The following is a 19,273-nucleotide window of genomic DNA, read 5'->3' on the forward strand; positions in this document are numbered from 1 at the left end:
AATATATCAAAATTAAGGAGAGCAAAGTGCCAACACTTGGCGCTTTGGGTACGCTGCCAACCTTTTGGCACGTGGGCCAAAGCGAAAGGGAGAAATGCAGCTCTTTTGGGGTGGGGAGTGCAGGATTAGGGTGTAAACCAGTAGGTGCTGGGAATTCTGTGTTTTTACAGGAAGAGATCTCAGCTTGTCCTGTAGGCATCGGCGGTTATAAAGACTTCAGCCTAAAGATAAAAGTGACTGGAAGAAAAACCAGAGTAACTCGCAGCAAGAAAAATGAATGAGCTGACATTCTGAACAGAGTTGATTTTTATTGGATTATCGTTCTTTCCCCACGAGACTATTCTTAATGAGGCAGTTGGGTCCTCGGTATCTTTCTCGTTAGATTTAACAAGGGAAAACGTTTCTAATCTCATTTGGTGTGCACAACACTAGGAAAGGGCTGGAGTCGTCACTGGAATCGGCAACTTTCCAGCTCTGCCCATCTGCCTGGCTCTTGTGGCCCTAGGGATAGATAGAATTTATTTCCAGCTCAGGAAATCATGCTCAGGATGTTTTGGTAGAGCATTTTGAGAACTTTTAGGAAACAAGTTTGGTCATTCCAGCTGGTAAGAGGCTGAGAAAGGCTTTATGGTGCAACAAAGGGATTAAGGAGTTCTGGCTGGTTTATTGTCTTTGGTTAAGCAGGAATTTAGCAATTTCAGGATTTACTTAATTCTAGTCTAAGACTTAAGAACATCAAACTCTAGTCAAGCTAAAGAGAGAAAATACAAATGGGAAAAGGAGATCTGAGATTTGCCAAGGAAATTAAGTGAAAAGGCAGAAGCTGCCAAGACTGAAGGGAAATGTATGAATTAATAAAATTCACTAGAACAAATCCAAATCTTGCAAATAATTCCAGATAATTCAGTCACTGTATCTACATCATGAAAGTACTATGAATGGGAATATTTCCAATTAATTAAATTCATTTTATGAATGTTTAGATATTCATGGAGGCTCATCTGAGGCCTGCTGCAACTTGCAGAGGTGTCTATTTAGTCTTCTAGGAGCAGCTCGTGTTGTAAGCCCTATTCTATCTTGTCCCGCAAACAGCGAAGCAAGTTGTTGGGGCCAGTTTGGAGCATCCATCCCTACTATTTTACAATGTTCTTCCATCAAGTAATTAATTGGGAATGACAGAATCATGATCCATAAGTTTCTGTCCTTATATTATTTAATGCAGCTGAGCATCTCCAGTTGTGTACTGTTTGTATGAGACACTGCTGGAGCTTCCAAGCAGAGCAGACACTGATGTCTTATCAAATGGAAGCTTCAGTTTTATTTCTGATTGACCTGCTAATTTGCAGTCTGTGGTTTTGTTCCTGTAGGGTGCATTAGGACCTGCTGGGCCACCTGGACAAGCTGTAAGTAACTCCTGGAACTGCATTTGTAGAGGTGGTGTGTGGGACCATGCCTGAACCTGCACCGAGAGAAGATGGGAAGCCTATCCCAAACAAAGAGATCAAAGCCTGAATGAGTGAAAATACTGTTTAAGTATTTAAATATGTATGCTTGAGCTGCTCTGGTAACACAGAGTCTGCTCTTAGTCTCTGAGATGCTATAAAGCAACCTAGCTTGAGATAAAGACTCACATATCAAACCTTCCTTCTATTAGCTGATGTCTTTTGTGCTGTGTAAGAAAAAGGAATAGACTGTTTTGTATATTAAGCTATTTGGCTGCAGAGACATTACTAGCCATTCTGTGCTCATTTTGAAATCCATGTTGCTTTGTTAAACATCTCATTAGCTATTGGCAAGTCACATTTAGTCTTTGATGTCTGTATTGATGGAATAATAGAATACCATGTTAGGTTCATAATGACCAGAACGGATGTCTCTGTAAAGAAAGCCCCTCTTAAATCCTTTCCATCAAATTGAACGATAACTGAATATCCACATTCAACATCAAGCCTAGGGATTTCTGAATACAACTGCTCTGATAAATCTTTTTTTAGTGTTGCATCTAAAAAGATCTTCAATTAATGCTAAACAAGCTGACAGTCTTCTCCAACAATTATTAACACCCTTGTTTCTTCATGAAGCTGAGCTCAGTTGCAGAGCTTGCTGTACTGATTTAAATACTCACATTCCTCTGCTGCCATGAGCAGATGTCACCACATCTTGTTTCTTGCTAGTATAAATGTGCTCTCCAGGCAGAGGAACAGAGCAGGAGGGAGAGCCTCACAAGTCCTTCACCAGCGTGGTGCCATGGCACGTCCAGGCATCTATTCTGTTAGAAGCCTGGCCACGGCTGACTCGGCAGCCCGCTTCCTTGTCACCACGCATGGGTCTTGCATTGCACGACTTCTGGGGGTGTCAGCTGAGATGAGGTCTCAGGAAACAAAAAAATGCGTGAAAACGGGAAAAGCAGATAAATGTCTGTGTCCCACTATCATGCCACCATATGTGGCTTTCTTTATAGATGTCTCATAGGTAACGAGGATGTAAAGGGAATACAAATTATTAGAGGTAACAAAAGGATACATTAAGACTTTAGCTATGCTCTGATTGCAAATTACATTAATTGGGGGGCAAGAGAGTGCTATGAAATCTGAAGGGAAAAAAATAAGAAGCATTTTCTGAGATGCTGCTTTTCTTCCTGTATGTTCAGTTTCTAAGTGATCTTTTACTGTTTCAAATATCCTTTCCAGGGTAAAGGACTACCAGGACCTCCAGTAAGTAATGAGTCTATTTTAAAAAAAAAAGATATTTAAATTACTATACTAGCTTTATTGGATACTCTGATTTTATTTTATTTTATTTTTTAATCTGAATGTTACAAACCCATCCCAGGTCTTGGGTCCCTTTCTTCTGCTGGGCAGCAGGATATGAAGTCATGCACATTGGCAGCCTTGTGGGCTTGTTATATGTACTTTAACCCCAAGGCAGCTGGCCACTGATGTTAATTCAAGGCAGAGCAGCCTTGTTATTGCTGGAAGTGGCCTTTTCTGGAGCAGCTTTTGTTCTGCTGGGGTGTCTCAGAGCTGCCCTGAGTCAGTGGGGATAGATGCTGGCAATGCATGACAATGACAATAGCATGTCCCATGGAAAGGTGGAGTAAAAAGAAAGATGTGCATTGGCAAACCAGTTGTCTGGGTGCGGGCTCCTCTGGGGGATTAAAAAAATGGATACAGCCAGACTGTTTGCTGGGCTTTGGCAGCAGTGAGGTCGCCAATGGTGTAAGGCTTTTTTCTCTGTTCAACAGGGGCCTCCAGGACCCAGTGGGCTTCCAGGTGGAAATGGATTTCGGGGTCCTCCTGTGAGTTTCTTCCACTGTTTGATCCCCATTCACTGAACATACTGCAAACACAGAGGAATAAGGTTCATTTCAGGTTACTTCCACTGATCTGGAAGCATGAAGCACAAGGCATTGCAAGCTCTGCATATGCCCACGGGCGATGCTATTCCTTGTACGAGCTTGTGCGGTGTCACTCCAGTCAACCAGTGCCGTGCCAAAGACACGCAGCTGCTTGCAGCCCTGTCTTCTTTTATCAACGATGAGTAACAGCAAAAGAGCAGCCAATGTCATGAGAACAGAGGTCAGTCACCACTGCTGTGTGCTTTCAGCATCCTCAGTAAGAAGCTGTTGAGCAGAATGGGTCTGGTCTGAGGGAACCCATTCTGCAGAAGGATACCATCATTTTTGTATGCTCACAGCTCCACTGGAGAGGTACAGAGACAGTAGAAGCTGGGATGTAGGTACACAATATGCTCTTCCGTCCTCCTCTGTATACTTCTATTTGCTATTCTCTTCACAGCTGTGAAAGCCTCTGCAGACTAAAGGGTACAATTTAGTCCAATTAGAAATAGCTTGCCTCACATTCACAAATACGCAGTGGTATTTGGTAGCTATCCTTCCTCTTCTTTCACATTTTTATCTAAATGTTTAAGAAAATAAATGCTTTCTCTTTTTCTTTTTTAGGGTCCTTATGGTCTTCCAGGATTCCCAGGGCCTCCTGGACCACCCGGACCTCCCGTAAGTTGAGATTTACAAATAAATATGAGAAACTTGCCATGGGGAATCCAAAATTTTCACCTTGCTGCCAGCACGTGTGTGTTTCGTTTGCTGAAATTGCCACAAGCACTCCCTCTCCGGGCCAAGTTTCAGCAGTCTCTAAACACTGAGCCTCAAGGAGAGTACTGATACTTCACTGGCTGCACTTCGGTGTGTGGGTTATCCCCTGTTTATTATTTGTTCTGTAAGGGGTGGAGGAACCCAGTGATGTCCAGGCTTTATGGCATAGGGAGATCATAGGATAGCATTTTCATTCTCTCAAGTAAAATTTATATGGTTGCTTGGATCATTATGGGATTTATCTTTACCTCCTTTCAAAATATCAGGTCCTGGGACCACATTTAATGTAGTGACCTATTCCACACTCTCAAAAGGTCATGTATCTGCCAGTTTAGTACTATCTAAGCCTAGATAGCTTGTAAATTGCTATCCTAGAGCGGTATTGTGTAGTCCCACTGTGCTGATGATGCTGGGCTCTGGACAGACATTCAGCCATCTGGGCAGCATTTGTAGCCTAGTTTCCCATGTCCTTCAGAGGACAAACAGGGAAATATTTATTGCTGGCATGTCCCTTAGAGGTAACTTGTGTGCCTGAGACATCCCTGACTGGGAGCCCCTGCTACACGTACAGACTCCACCAGGAGCCTGTAGGTGTGTTCATAGGTGTTTTCTTGCAGTGCCTTACTAAGGGGTCTGGAAAATAGCAAATTTCTGTTTTGGATTTCCAGGAGTTTCTTTGGAGGGCCAAATAGGATCAGGAGGGTTTGCCCCCAAACCCAAAGGAGGGCCAGGCACAGCTGCTCTCCTCAAATTGTTGGCATGAGGCTCAAGGATCTTTCCCAAGCTCATCTGTGCATTTCCAGGGGATAGTTCATGTCTGACCATTTTGAGGACCAGTGCAGCTCATAACAGTTCTGGGACTGCATTTTACACCACATGGCTAGGTACCTGCCTTGTGCTGATTCAGCTGATCTGGGTTTGCAAACTGCATTTTCTAGAGATAATATTTCTTCCTTGTGGTTGTCTAGATATATTTAAAAGACCACATTTTATGAATTTCAGGGCCTTCCAGGCATCTTTCCTGATGGCGGTGGGGACATCCAGGTAGGCTTTTCTTTATGTAACATGAGAATATTTTTTGTTATAATCCCTGATGTGGCTTTTCATTGACATACTTGGGTGAAGGTCAGAGCTCTTAACGTGCACTGTTCAGCCCCGCAGACAAGGGTCTAAACTGCCATATCACAGGATGCAGAAGTGTTGCATGAGTAGGTGTTTGCAAGACTGAAATGTCCTTTCAAGAAGGTAGCCATGCTAGTGCTGAATTTTTGCTTGATCTTTGCTTTCCGGTTTGCTTCCTAAAGTGCAGGTTTTGCGTACATTCTGCATCTACAAAACAACTTTAGCAGTTGGCAAGTGACAACAGCTTTTCACGCATCTGTTTCCAATCCTGCTTTGCAAGAGAAAAGGTCATGCGTGTGGCACTGTTTATTTCCATGGATGGTGGCACTGGGTTCCTGTGGGCATATGCTTTGTTTAGACTTCCTTCCTTATGAGAATGTCTTGATTCCTTTCTTCCAAGGGAGAGAAGGGAGCGTTAAGTCCATGAACGATGGAAATGACATTTCCAGATTTCGCAGCTGTTGTTGTGACAGCATCTTTGGTTTTCTAATTGGCGTGCCCCAAAAAAACTCAGAGTTGGTTTAGGCTACCTTATGGCAAGTCACATGAAAGTTAATAGAAAATGATACCACTTCTGCAATTTTATTTTATGTTACCCTGTGGAATATACTAGAAAATTAAATTCTTGCTACAGACATGTAGCCTGAAGTTTTATTAAAAGAAAAAAATAAACAAGTGAAAGAAAAGCTGCAGAAGAAAATCTTGTTCCCTATTTATTCCGTTTTTAGAGTATGGCCTTTGGAACCCCCATTAAATTTCCTTGCATGCTCTGATTTGTTTCTAGTTAAATTAGAGCTCCCACCAGGGGCTCAACCAGCCCTAGACATTTGCAGACACCAGTATCTTGGTACTTGGGTTAATTTTCTATAGGTCCCCTTCTGATTAGCTCTAATGCTTGCCCTTGTTTTGGTTAGGTGAGTGACCTCATGGAAATCAATAGGGGTCAATGTGTGCACAGAATTAAATGTGTTCCTGATGATTTGCAAGGTACCCATCCAGCTTTACTGGGGAATTCTTGGCCTGTGGACAACTGTCAGCCTTCAGAATTTCTCACTGTCCATGCAAGCATGCTCAAAGTGAAGCTGACCAAGCATAAATCATGATTTTTTGGGTTATGAGGGGCCTGAGGACCTGTTTAGGATCCCCTTACCATAGGGAAATGCCAGTGAATATGTTATCCTATGAATGAATTAGTGGATTTAGAGCCAAAACCCACTAATATTTGTTTCCAGACATGGCCTTTTCCCTTCTTAGCAACAAAACCAGCTTCCATGGATGCACTGTGTGTATTTGACAAACCAGATTGCTTCTGTTTCTTGCAGTGCCCAGCCCTGTGCCCACCGGGTCCTCCAGGTCCTCCGGGAATGCCAGGGTTCAAGGTAAGAAAAATGCCATCTGCAGATACAAGGGTCTACCTCCCAAAATAAATGGGATAAAATTATATTATCAAATATATCTCCTGGGATAAAATTATTTTACATGCTGTACATGTCTCCTGTAGACTCCACACCTCTCCAAACCAGCCATGCATTTGCTTGGTTTTATGGTGTCAAAGCAGAAAACCCCTAAAGCAGCCGGGTGTGTAGCAAGAGGATGAGGGCGCCTGATCCTGTCCTTTTTTCATGCTGTTCCCTCACTCATAACAATAGCTGCTCTGCCACCAAAATAAATCCTGCAAAGTGCCAAGGCCCAACAAGTTTGTGAGTGCTCTTCCTTCAGCAAGAGGTTTTATATCCTCAAAGTACCTGCGTGTGCTTACAGGATGAGTTGTTTTGTGGCTCCATCCACTGCAGGACCACAAGCCTTTGTTAGACATGGGTTATGACTACTGATTTGGACTACTGACATTCATTCCTAAAAATTAAATTTACTGTAGCAAGATATAACTTATATGATTAAGTAAAACCTAGTTGTCATTTTATACCCAGTGTAGCACCAGTCAGCTTTCTGTTGTTTGATTCCAGTACATAAATTCCAGCCCTCAGGAAACCTCACTCAGCACTTAAACCTCTCTTTTCTGCACCCTGTGTCATGATTCCTATGAATTCCGTACAGCAGATACACTCCAGCTGAAGTAGTAGTTACTAGGGTTTTTTATCGGGTTTTAGCAGAAGTTAGAACACCTGGGACTTAGTCTCAATTCCCCGTGAACTGAGCTTTTGAATGTCTGTTTGGCCTCTTCGTTGAGTCATTGATTTCATTAGAAGCACACAACGTTTAGAGTATAACTATTCAAAATTCATAGCTTATGAAATGGAAAAAAATATGTGAAACTCTCCAATTATGATGCAAATGATGCACAGGACCTCCTGCACAGTGAGGAATAACATCTACTGTGGCTGAAATTAGTCTGGGTCTCTCCCAACAATAATAGGAAGGGAGCCAAGAAGCAAATTGAATCTGGGCTTATATAAAAGATTTCAGTGGGACGTAGATTTCATTGCAAGCCTGATGATGCCAACATTAAAGATGCCTTTAACAAAAAGAGAGGCTAAAGATGCAGAACACGATTTTCAGAAATGTCGCAGCCCCATTTTCAAAAGTGATAGAAACTGGGTTCTGGAGGCTGACCTGTAATTGAGGATTGCATCCAGAGACCTGACCCTATTCTCAAGGCATTGCATTCTTGAAAACCAAATCTGGGTATTTTCTGAAACAAGATAAATTCAGACCCACTTATATTTAAAGGGATGAACAGGAATGGTGCGTGACTAGAATTGACCTTGATTCACATATTTACAGCACGTATATAGATTATTTTCCTAGTCCTTTATGTCATGTGGGTTTAGGTCTTGCAGTTATCTAACAAAATCTAAATTTTGAGACAAGTCTGTACTGGCACGTGGATAATCTGAGCTCTTATTTCTAGGGACACACTGGTCACAAAGGAGAACCTGGTGAGATAGGAAAAGAAGGAGAGAAGGTAAACTTCAATCTAAGGGGTGGGGGGACTTTTCTCTTTAAAAGCACCGTACTAAATGGTTTCTTCAGAAGACAGGGAGATGTAAGGCACTTGGCTGAACTGGGAAGGGAAGCTGTGACTAAAATGTACTTGCTTCCATTGCTCTGCATGTATGTCTGTGTGCTAATGCTTCAAGAACATTCCCATTAATGATAATGTTAAGATCAGTTCAACAAGTTAACTCCTATTGTTTCATATGCAGTGGTGTCAGCTCAGGAAAAAAACCCTGCATTAATCACTCAGGTAAATTCCTGACTGATCCAGTGTTCTTGCACGTAGAAGAAATTGCATATCATGTAGAAGAAAAAACTGAAGCAGAAATCTGGGTGGGAGGGAGCTCAAGAAGGAATAAGATGAGAAGGAACCTGGCTTCAGGTTGGCAGGCTGATGCTGTTTCTCTTCTTGTCTAATTAATTTTTCTCTCACAGGGCAACCCTGGCCCTCCAGGTCCTCCAGGCATTCCTGGCAGTGTTGGCCTGCAGGTAACACCTATTTTAAGACTGGTTCCCATGACCTTTTTGCTATGAAATTGAATGCTGCCATCGATCATTTTGCATTGCACAAACAACTCTTGCCTCTCCATTAAAACAGATGTGAAATTTGTTGCTGATGAAAGCATAAAATCATAGTAGATTCGCTGAGCTTTAATTCATGTCTTGCTTTTGCCACGTCACCTCAGACAAAACATCTGAACAATAGCCACTGTCTTGGTACTCTGGTAGAGCCCTGGACACTTTTGGTTGGGTCTGAGGCTGAGCTCTGGGTTGGCTTGACAGCCTGGCAAGTGGGCTTGAGAGAACAGGAATGCTGAAAGCATGTTCACGTGGAGTATCTCACCAGTGTCACTTGCTCCAAGATCATCAGTGAAGGGGGAAAACTGAGCTTTCTGCTACACCTCCATGTGTCATAAGGTTTTGTGTGTTGATGAGTAGCTGTATCATTCTGTTCCACCATTTTGTGTTATAACAGTGATTATGTTTTAACTGATTTGTTTTCTTAATTAGGGCCCAAGAGGACTAAGAGGCCTCCCTGGCCCAATGGGTCCAGCTGGTGACAGGGTAAGAAAAACTTTCTTCTTATTTCTCTCCCTCCACCACCAATTTGTCCTGTCCAGATGGCAGGTGTCCATTTGTCCTGAATGAAGAGCATTGGGGAACTTGTAGAGATGCAAAGTTCAGTCTCTTTCCTGCACACCCACTAAACAAAACAACCATCCAAAGGCAGGATGAGTCTACAGACCTGAGGAATTGACAGGGTCAAGCCCACTATTGATTTAAACATTCAGATAAGGACAACATTCTGTCCTTGCAGGACTGACAGTGCTAAAGAATCTTGAAAAAAAAAGAAAAGAGAAATATATCATGAATGTTTCACTTTTTGTTTTGTCTCTTTACAACCAAAAGCCAAAGAACTGATGTACAAAGATTTTCAGGACATGGAAAGCCTCATCAGTGAGAACAGGGTCAATCTCTGTCTCATTATGGTTCTGGACATTTGCCAGGTTCCCTTGACCATTGGTCTAGAGACTGAATGGTTTTGAGTTTGATAAAGTCGTGCATTTATTTAGGAACAAGTGTGTTAGCAAGATATCAAGCCTGTGAATGATATCAGTGTATTGCAGACATAATGGTGGGGAGATCCAGAGTAAAAACCTGCTTGTTCAGAGGGGGATCTTTTTGCAGGACTGTATTACAAACTATCAAGAAATATGGGCCATCTTTCCAGGGTTTTGTGTGCTTTCTTAGACTGCGGTATAAGGTAGGGATACTGTTACCTTACCCTCTGCCAACACCAGCCTTACAGTGATGTATTATTCTTCGCAGGGTGACATTGGATTCAGAGGGCCACCTGGAATCCCAGGACCTCCAGGGAAAGCTGTATGTATCTGCTTTGCGGCCCCACCTTCCACAACCAAAGCCTAAGTTGATCCTTCCTGCACTAAACCCTTCACTGCCAATGAACAGGAAGAATATATACCAGTTCCATCAGATTATTGCTGTCACATTTCCCCCCCCCCCCCCAGTTAAAGCAGTGATATTTCACCTGACCCAGATTTCATGATGTCTTTCCACTTTCCCCATGCTAATTCTGCTAGAATAAGTTCACCACATTTCCATTGCTCTCTTTTCTTCCCTGAGCATCAGCAGCTGCAGAAGAGTAGTGAGGAAGAATCAGTAAGAATTATCCTGAGTTTACCCCCTTTGGGCCTGGTCCATGCCTAGGTACCCACAGCTCACAAGAACTTTTGCCACAGCCAGAATTAGTCAGTTGTGTATTAAAGATGCAGTCCTCATCCTTTTGCAAAGCTCTGGGAGGAAGCACAAGAGAACACAATCTGTAGACTTACCTATGGTTAGACCCCGGTACCCTCCTTAGAGTGCCCAAATACTGGCTGCAGCTCCAGAATTATGGCCTAAGAACATTTACCACTGGCCTGTCACCTAGTTTTTCTTCAGCACGGATAATGTGACATCCACTTCACACCAGTCACCTTCACCTATTTATAGCAGCCAACGCTGCAATCTGTATTGACCCAAAAGCAGTATCACCCCCTGGGGACCGTTCCCTAGTCTTGGCAATTATGGAGGAAATTCATCTGAACTGAAAGAAAATGAGGAGCTTACTGTCCATTGAACATTTAATTACAACAGGCAGAATCTAGACAGCAAACGTGAAAGTTTTTCTCCTGCCCTGTTTCTGGTAAAAGAAAATGCTTCAGTAATTGAAGGGGAAGATGGTCTCTGCCCTGTGGGATTGCTTGCAAGGCCGTTGCTGCAATTCATCTGAGTGTCAGGAATTACAGAGTGTAACTGAGAAAGTGTAGCCGAGCTCCTAGGGGAATGTGTTCGATCACTCTTCTGCTTGTGCCAGCAAACAGCACAAAAAACTTCATCATGTACACTCTTGAAACATTTGTCTTTGTCGCTGTGATGAAGATGCTTGATGGCTTTTCCCCTTTTGTCCTAGGGAGACCAAGGAAACAAAGGACCTCAAGGATTCAGAGGACCCAAAGGTGACACTGTAAGTGCAGTAAAACATCCGTCTGCTGCAGTGTTGGATGTGGCATTCAAAGCAGTCTGTCTGGCACTTCCTTATGACTTGTCCCCCTTATTTTGTTGTGTTTTTTTTTTTTTAGCACTTTGCAGTGTCCGTTCTTAAAGCATGATAAAATTTGAAAACTTGTTATTGGCTGAGAAGTTGGTGCAGGGAGATGATGTTGGCAGGGGCTAACTGGAGTCATAGCTAGGAGATTGTTTTGTGCTCAGTGTTTTGTGTTTTCTGATATTTTATCTCTCTGTAAACAGGGACTAATTTTTCTTATGTATCCTTCTAAAGTACTGGGGGCACTTTAAACAGGAAAAATTAAATAGTGGTAATAATATTCCTACATGTATTACATTTGTAAAATGAATTGTTATTTTTCTTCAAAATAGAAGATCCTTTAATTCATTCTTTTAGTTGGCTGATATTTAATCTTAGATATTTCCTCTCAAGAACAGCCTGGGTAAAAGAGATGAAAGTATTCCTCGCAGAAATGAGATATTTAAGTCTTACTAAACATGTCTAAGCAGTAAGATGCCTAAGTGCTTCTTACAGCCCTGAGCACAGAGATCAGATCTTTCATCCCCATCACTAGAAACAATCAAGAATTTTCCCAGGTGCCGCAGCCCCACCAGGGCTCGGTTTTCTGGTGCGTGCTGAAGGAACCACTGTACTTATATGAACAGGACAGGGGACTGTGCAAAGTGAATGAAATGTCCCTGAGGAGTTTGAGTATTATTTTTGTCTACTGATTGTTCGTAAGGGTTGTGTCCTGGATAACACAAGCTTTATTGTTGATTTCTAGGGTAGACCTGGACCAAAAGGAAACCCAGGGGCACGTGGACTCATAGGAGAACCTGTAAGTCAATTAAGCAGGATGTAAATCTCACTCTCTTGCTTGCAGATGACAAGATAAAACATGATAGGAGAAATCTTGCATCATAAAGTCTTTGTTATCAAGGTTCTGCTCCATGGGTCTATGTAACCTTCAGAATAATCCTGACTGGAATGAGCTCTAGGTGCACTGCTCTTAATGAAAAATTTCCCCATTTCCCAGTACAATTGGAGATGGACCCAGTGCCAAAGCTTCTTTTTTTGTGAATGTGTTTTGCAAACCAGTATCTGCCTTGTAACCTTAACCTGCGTTGTGTATGGTTGCAGGGCATACCAGGCAAGGATGGACGGGATGGAGCTCCTGGACTCGATGGTGAGAAGGTTTGTAAAATCCTACTTACACACTGTGCAGGAAAGGTTTCTGTTAATGTCCCATGTGAGTTGCAAAGCTTCTGATGCTTGTCAAGAAAAAACACTGCTGGAAAGCTTTTGCTTCTAGAGAGTTTTCCAACAGTGTAACTAGTGAAGAAGAGTGAAGTTGCTTATACTAATTAATCCCAAGGAAATTCCCTAAAGAAAGAAGATGCACATATGGGCCACAAACATATGATCTAAACTCAGTTTTGCCCCTATACTTCATGGTTCCCATTGGCTGACTTTGGGCCTTCAGAGATGCCTTTCAGAGCTGTCTGCAGAGGCATCTGTTTATTTTAATTGCCTGTAGACAAAGTGCTGTCAGGTACTAGTTGCCTGGTTTTTGAACAGCGATCCCACAGGAACGTGCACCATGTGCTGCAGAGGAATGAAAGTTCTGGGATTATTGAGGCTGGGAGCTGCGAGGGGACTTGGGAAACACCTGAGAGCTCTGAGCACCCAACAGCCTTTGTGTCCAGTGGGTGTCCACCTCCTGTAGGCACAACAGGTCCTGCACATACAGGGAGGGAGGAGATTACAAATGTCTCTATAGGAATCTGTCCCCTGCCTGTGTCAGACCACTTTCCAGTAGCAGAGGGTCCCTGCTAACCTCTCGATATCCACAGGGTGATGCAGCTCGCATGGGTGCTCCTGGAGAGAAGGGGCCAAACGGACTTCCTGTGAGTATGGCACCTCGATGGTCATCTTTTCAAAGGGCCCCTTTTAAACCAAGAGGAAATGTGCATTCCCCACCATACGGATGGGGAGCAGTGTACAAGACAGGATGGAAAAATCTGGAGTAGCATCAAATAGTAATACCCTGGCTTCTGGCCACTCTGGGCCAATTTAAAATCTAAGTCTGAATGGGATTTTCTCTTTCCCGTCCCAGTGATGTGCATCCCTTACTCAGGGAGATAAAATCTGGGGCACAAGTGACCATGATTCAAGAGTATGCTGAGCTCTGCCCCTGACTTACTTGTGCTTATTGGCAAAATATTTAATGTCTCTTATCTTTCAACTATTTAAACAGAGGTAAAGTATTCCTTTCTTTCTGTCTTACAGAATATTTTGAACACCCCTCAAGGGAGGTTTCCACTGTGGAGAATGTTATTGCTGTTGTTTTATTTGTATATTCCTCCTCTTTGCTCTGATTGTCAAGGAGCAATGTATGTAGAGCAGCTAGGACAGTGAACAAGACGAAAATTGAAGGCATCATTTTCATGGTGAAAGCTGCAGAAATGTAAATCCTCCATTGCTTCAAGCAAATATTGCTTCTTGTGTGTCAAGTCAGACCAGAATAACAAATTTAATAACTTTACTTCTTCTGACACTGCTTTTTTATTTTTTCTTTCATTTTTTTTCTTTCAGGGACTGCCTGGAAGAGCAGGTATTAAAGGCTCAAAGGGTGAACCAGTAAGTGAATGTCTCTAATGATGGGTTCTGGTGGGGAAGCCATTAGCCTGTCACAGCAAGGGGGATCGGAGCCCACAGGAATACCAGGAACCTTGCGTAAAGGTGACACAGCAATGACTTAAATGGGCACCCTAAACGTGGCTCCAAAAGAGCATCCCTGTCTCACTGGACCACATCAGCCTGAGATGGGGTATGGTTGCACTGTCCTGGAGCTCACAGCCCTCCCTGGCCACTGGTCCCAGGACAGGACATACTGGTCACCTATTCTTTAAATGCCCGTTGTTTAATTTTCTCTTCTTGTCCTGAAACTGTAAAAGCTTAAAGTTTTTCTTGTTTCCTGACTCACATTTTAACTTCTCTGTTTTCCAGCTTGTTGCCGTAGGTAGAACAGAAATGAATCTCTGAAGCTGTTCCCTAACAGAGTGTTTGCTTTCTCCTCTGCAGGGCAGTCCTGGAGAGATGGGAGAGGCAGGTCCCTCTGGAGAGCCAGGCATCCCTGTACGTATCCCCATCGCTTACATTTATCATGAGCTCGGCTCAGTGTTCTAAAGCAAACTGTGAAGCTGGAGCTGACACACTGCTGCTCTGCAGAAAGAAAGCTTTTAGTGACAAGAAAGGTGCTGTGCTGCTTATAACCCATGCAGGTCCATGGTGATGGGCACTCGCAGGCAGTTTTATGCTTGCAAGGAGCTACCCAGCACGCGTGGTCACCTCCATGCACAGATGATCACTGAGCACTGAGATCAAAGCCCACCAAGGCAGGTGGTGTAACCTACTGGATTGAAATAATTGGGATCCAAGATTTCACGTTGAGGCTCTTCAATGGGATGGGGAAGGTGGATTTGCTGCTCCCAAATGACATGTCTGACTTTGGTGTTGGTTGACAGGGCGATGTCGGTATTCCTGGTGAGAGAGGTCTGCCGGGACCCAGAGGAGCAACTGTAAGTACAACGCTGCTTGTAAACCAAACAGATACTAAAGGAGCCACATTCTCTAATTGTATTGTCCCTGGGGACTTTCAGCAGCAGAGGAATTATGATCCTGTAAAAGGGTCAGATTCTGCTCTTGCTGACAGCCCTGTGCAAATGCAAAGCGATTCCTTCAATTTCCTTTGGCAAAGAAAGCTGAAGCTGCCCAAGCAGTTAGTGAGGAGAGACTGAGCAGTGAGCAGATCCCTGATTAAACAGTGATAATGAAGTTCAGCCTGAGCTGAATGCCAGTTGCTAATGAAGCAAAACTGTTAAGCTATTTCAATGTACGTAGCCACCAACATATGAAATCTGTCCCATTCCTGTATCACTTTCCTTGGAGCAGTAGAGGTGTATGGCAAAACCAAAACCCATGCAAGCACTGGAAAGCCTGCAAATTGCCACCCTGAATGACAGGAACTTAAAACATGTTAAAAAGTTGGTAGACCTGCTGGGAATCTTTTGCCAGAAAAGCACATAGCTGCAAAGCTTTTCACAACTGCTTGAAAACACCCCGAAGCTCTCAAACATACGGTGCAAAGCCAAAACAGTTTTCAGGTGGGAATCTGCTCACACATTTCATCACCCACCCCCAATACTGCAGCAGCTTTATCTTGCTGAGAGCCTGTAGGTGTGAGCCACTAGGAAACCAACCCATGTACAGCTCTAGCAGTTTTTGTGTTTACTCTCTGAACTGACAGCTTTGTGAAACTTCTGGGCTAGAAACCAGTGTGGTCCTCAATGGAGCATTTTGTTCCCACATTCATTGCGTTTCTTGCATCAACCCAGAGCTAAAGAAATAAAAAGCCACGGAAGTTGCAATGTAAACCTGAAAATAACTGCATGGCTGCCTGTTGTGTCCCATCTGAACAGCAAGGATCATAAAAAAGTGATATAAGGATGACAAAAACTTGATTTTGTTCATAATACTGAGGATTCGAGGGTACTATTTATTTTCTCATTCCCCATCTAGTGCTGCCATTGTGGTTGGACCTGACCTTCTAGTGGTTTTGTTGGGCTTTTTTTTTATTTTATTTTCATTCATTAATCTCATTTTGAAATCCAGAAGCCTACAGCAGGTCTAACGTGATTTCTGGTATGTGCCACTTGAAAGAAATTGAACAGTATAATGATTTATGGTTTGTGAGCAGTTGCTCTTTAGATGGCCAGGGAGAGGGAAAAAATCAGCCTTAGAAATAAACTCAATTAATAATGTTTGCTTTTATGTTGGCAATTTTTCATCAAAATCACCAGCCCCACACAAGGTATTGGATTGTTATAGCTAAAGAACAAATGCAATTGAGCTGATTACGTTGTTGCAGGCTTCTGACATGGATGCAATAGCATTTGAGCCATGCTTCTTTCTAATTTCTGATTTGTGTTGGTAGAGTTCTAATTTATACGAAATGTCGTTAAGCATAGGCTGTTCTAAGAGAAACACAGGATTTGTCCAGTGTTGTGTTAAGACTGTCTGGCTCAGAAGAATTTGAATCTGTCACAGCAAATCAAGGGTTTCTTCCCATTCAGAGGCTGTCAGATTTTATCCGGTACCACAACTTTAAAGCAGGAGTACAAGAGAGTCATTTCTGACATAATTTAATGTAACTGTCTTAGAGCTCTGTCTATAATTCTTAAAGTTTGTCTTTAAACTACAAGCAGAAAACAGAAGCAGCCACAGACATACCTGAGCAGTTGTCTGGCTCATTGAAGATGATGCTGTGCTGTTCCAGCAGATGGGCTCCTTCTGGACAAACCCTGTTTCTGTTTTTTGTACAAGGCTACAACCACAGTTGGTCTCAAGACCCAGGCAGGGATAAGGGCAACTGGTTTAGGTTGTACATCGAGTCACACATCACAAGAGGATTTCCTCTTCCTCTTGGTGATGACCAGAAAAAAAAATTATGTGAAACACTGGGTGTTCAGATACCAGTGTGAATTTGTAGGGCTAACAATCAGGGAAAAAATACTTAGGGAAAAAATACCGATGCCATTTTGCACAGGGCACACCTTTGCTGCAATCCAGTAGAAGGCTGGGTTCTTGGGTACAGTGGACAGGTTGTGCTGACTGATCCTCCATCTGCAGCAGCCAGTTTGGAATTGATTTGTGTCCCTTCACACAGCAGAGATGGCTGTGAAATGGTCCGAGCAAGTGGATGCAATTGTCATTTTTCATGTCTAAGTGCATGCAGCCCGTTTTACAGCAGTTCCTTACAGAACTGGATCGACCAAAAGCAGAACATTGGGATAGCAGATCCCCTTTAATGTATATTGTTTGTGCTCTGTCGTGCCTACATCTTTTGCTGACACTGATCTGTACTATTCAGGTGTATGGTATGTTCCTAATCATTAGCATATATATAGACAAGCATTTTTATTTGGTAACAAAATCATATTTTTACTAACAGCATTATTTTTATTTAGTAAAATATAAATTTCAGTTCACACCAACACCACTGTAATGGCTGTATCAGTAACACCACTGGGAAGAGTGTTCTGCAGTACATCACAGCATGCTTTCTGTCTCTTAGAAGTGAGCCAATTTAACTGCACAATTGACACATCTGGCCCTGAATGGCTCCTTACCAAAGCTTATCCTTCTCTTTGCAGGGCCCACTTGGTCTCCAAGGCCCGATAGGAGCTCCTGGTGTCCGAGGCTTCCAGGTTGGTATGCTGATCAGGGTAATTTCACATGCATCCCATTCTGGTGGGCTGCTGCTTTCTGCAAACATCTGGCAAGGCAATTATTTGGTGGCAACAGCTGATGGGAAGAAATGTCTCACCTTGCCAGGACCAGGTTACCACCTTCGTAACATGTGCAGTAGAAAGAACACGACCAGATAAGCTGCCTGCTGGAACCAGTGATATTTAGTATTTTTATATAAGAACGGTTTGAGCTTGATCTATATGAGGACACCTTACTTTCTTCTCCACCTGGACACCCTCAGCCTGTATTTCTTCAGTGAACTCCTTTCCCCCTCTGCTGCTCTGGGGGCTCTATTTCCTCAAGTCCTCTCCAAGGCAGTGTTCACAACCACTCTCCATTCCCCTGTGAACAGACTGAGAAATGATGCATGGTGCTTGCGTCTGGGAGCATCTCGATCAGGGGTTACAGGTGTGAAGTTACCAGCAGAAGGCTGGAGCACCTTGTCAGTGTGGTCAACCAGTTGCAAACGCATGGTGGGGCAGAAGTCAAAGTTGTACCAACCATGCAAGCGGTCCCTAGGTCCTGGGGAATCAAGGAGAGGGGAGAACTGAGACAAACAACCCTTTCAGACCTTTTATTGGTACTGCTGAACTCAGGGAGGTCAAGACGTTCAGGGTTTCCTGTCACTTTAAGCTCTAACTCTCTTCTTTGTTGTTTTCCTAACAGGGTCCTAAAGGTGCCAGTGGGGAACCTGGCCTTCCTGGTCCAACTGGAATTCGGGGAGAGTTTGGTGACAGGGTAAGGAGAAGATAATATCTGTACCTAATTCCTGTGTGGGTGATGTGAAATCAGAGCATAACAGGGCCCCAGACATGATGTAGCTGGCGTCATTACATCAAGCACAAGTAGACTTGGTAAAAGGCTGGTCCACTGGGGGCATCCCAGCCCACCCTTTAACTGCTGAATGCCCAAGGCAGACCAAGATGGCAGGGAACAGAATTCATGCATCCCCTCTTTTGTCTCACTTCATATTCCTGTCCTTGTTTCCAATTAAGCTCAGGAACTCCCACTATTTTTAGACAGGATGGATTGCTTAAAAGAGACTCTGGAATCCTATCCTAGCCAGAAAAGACAATTGTTTTTTCTGCTCTGTGTGCTTATTTCACCAACGACTAGCTCCACATGGACATATGAGAGCTGATTCATGCGTTTTTGTTTTTCAGATGCTTGATTAGGGTTTCTGGATTTTTTTAAATTACGTTTTGCTCAGAGATTTTGTTCTAAACAGCAACACACCTGGGCCCCACACCTCAGAATAAATCTAACTTTTTATTTAAATGAATTCATTCTCATTTAAAAGAAGCCAGCAGAGCAGAGTGAATGGCATTTGTTCAGGACTTGCAGGAGAACAGTAGCTGTGTGTTCGTCAGCAGCCTTGACTCCAGCTTTAAGGTGAAGTTTCTGTGTAAACGATCACTGCGGCACCACGGGGATTTCACAAAGACCCTTCTGTGCAGGCTCCGGGCAGGTTTAAAAAAGCCCCTTAGTCGGAGGGACTGTGAGCCTAGAAGTGTAAAACAGGAGGGTCATTGTGGAGCCGTGGGGTCCTGCCCAAATTCATAGCTTTGCTGTGGTGAAAAATGTGTGTTCAGAGGGTCAGAGGCCCCTGCACAGAGCTGCCAGTTATCCAGAAAGCTGCTTCGAGCACAGGGAGAGAAAGTTTTATGCCTAAAAAAAGGGGGGGCCAGGAGCAAATAAAA

The 19,273-nt window shown here is 43.3% G+C and overlaps 1 protein-coding gene across 1 annotated transcript in view; it reads left to right on the forward strand.

Annotated features, from left to right (window-relative positions):
- COL9A3 (collagen type IX alpha 3 chain) overlaps positions 1 to 19,273 on the forward strand; it is a 35,189-nt gene that overhangs the window by 8,608 nt on the left and 7,308 nt on the right. The window contains exons 6-24 of the mRNA XM_084296566.1: positions 1,368 to 1,403; positions 2,691 to 2,714; positions 3,245 to 3,298; positions 3,962 to 4,015; positions 5,117 to 5,158; positions 6,559 to 6,615; positions 8,106 to 8,159; positions 8,627 to 8,680; positions 9,203 to 9,256; positions 10,022 to 10,075; positions 11,166 to 11,219; positions 12,046 to 12,099; positions 12,402 to 12,455; positions 13,115 to 13,168; positions 13,857 to 13,901; positions 14,346 to 14,399; positions 14,789 to 14,842; positions 17,477 to 17,530; positions 18,240 to 18,311. Coding sequence (XP_084152692.1) covers positions 1,368 to 1,403; positions 2,691 to 2,714; positions 3,245 to 3,298; positions 3,962 to 4,015; positions 5,117 to 5,158; positions 6,559 to 6,615; positions 8,106 to 8,159; positions 8,627 to 8,680; positions 9,203 to 9,256; positions 10,022 to 10,075; positions 11,166 to 11,219; positions 12,046 to 12,099; positions 12,402 to 12,455; positions 13,115 to 13,168; positions 13,857 to 13,901; positions 14,346 to 14,399; positions 14,789 to 14,842; positions 17,477 to 17,530; positions 18,240 to 18,311 — 978 coding nt within the window. The remainder of the gene's footprint in view (positions 1 to 1,367; positions 1,404 to 2,690; positions 2,715 to 3,244; positions 3,299 to 3,961; positions 4,016 to 5,116; positions 5,159 to 6,558; positions 6,616 to 8,105; positions 8,160 to 8,626; positions 8,681 to 9,202; positions 9,257 to 10,021; positions 10,076 to 11,165; positions 11,220 to 12,045; positions 12,100 to 12,401; positions 12,456 to 13,114; positions 13,169 to 13,856; positions 13,902 to 14,345; positions 14,400 to 14,788; positions 14,843 to 17,476; positions 17,531 to 18,239; positions 18,312 to 19,273) is intronic.

This window comes from Netta rufina (assembly GCF_964035555.1).
Source record: "Netta rufina genome assembly, chromosome: 16".
NCBI classification, from domain to species: Eukaryota; Metazoa; Chordata; class Aves; order Anseriformes; family Anatidae; genus Netta; species Netta rufina.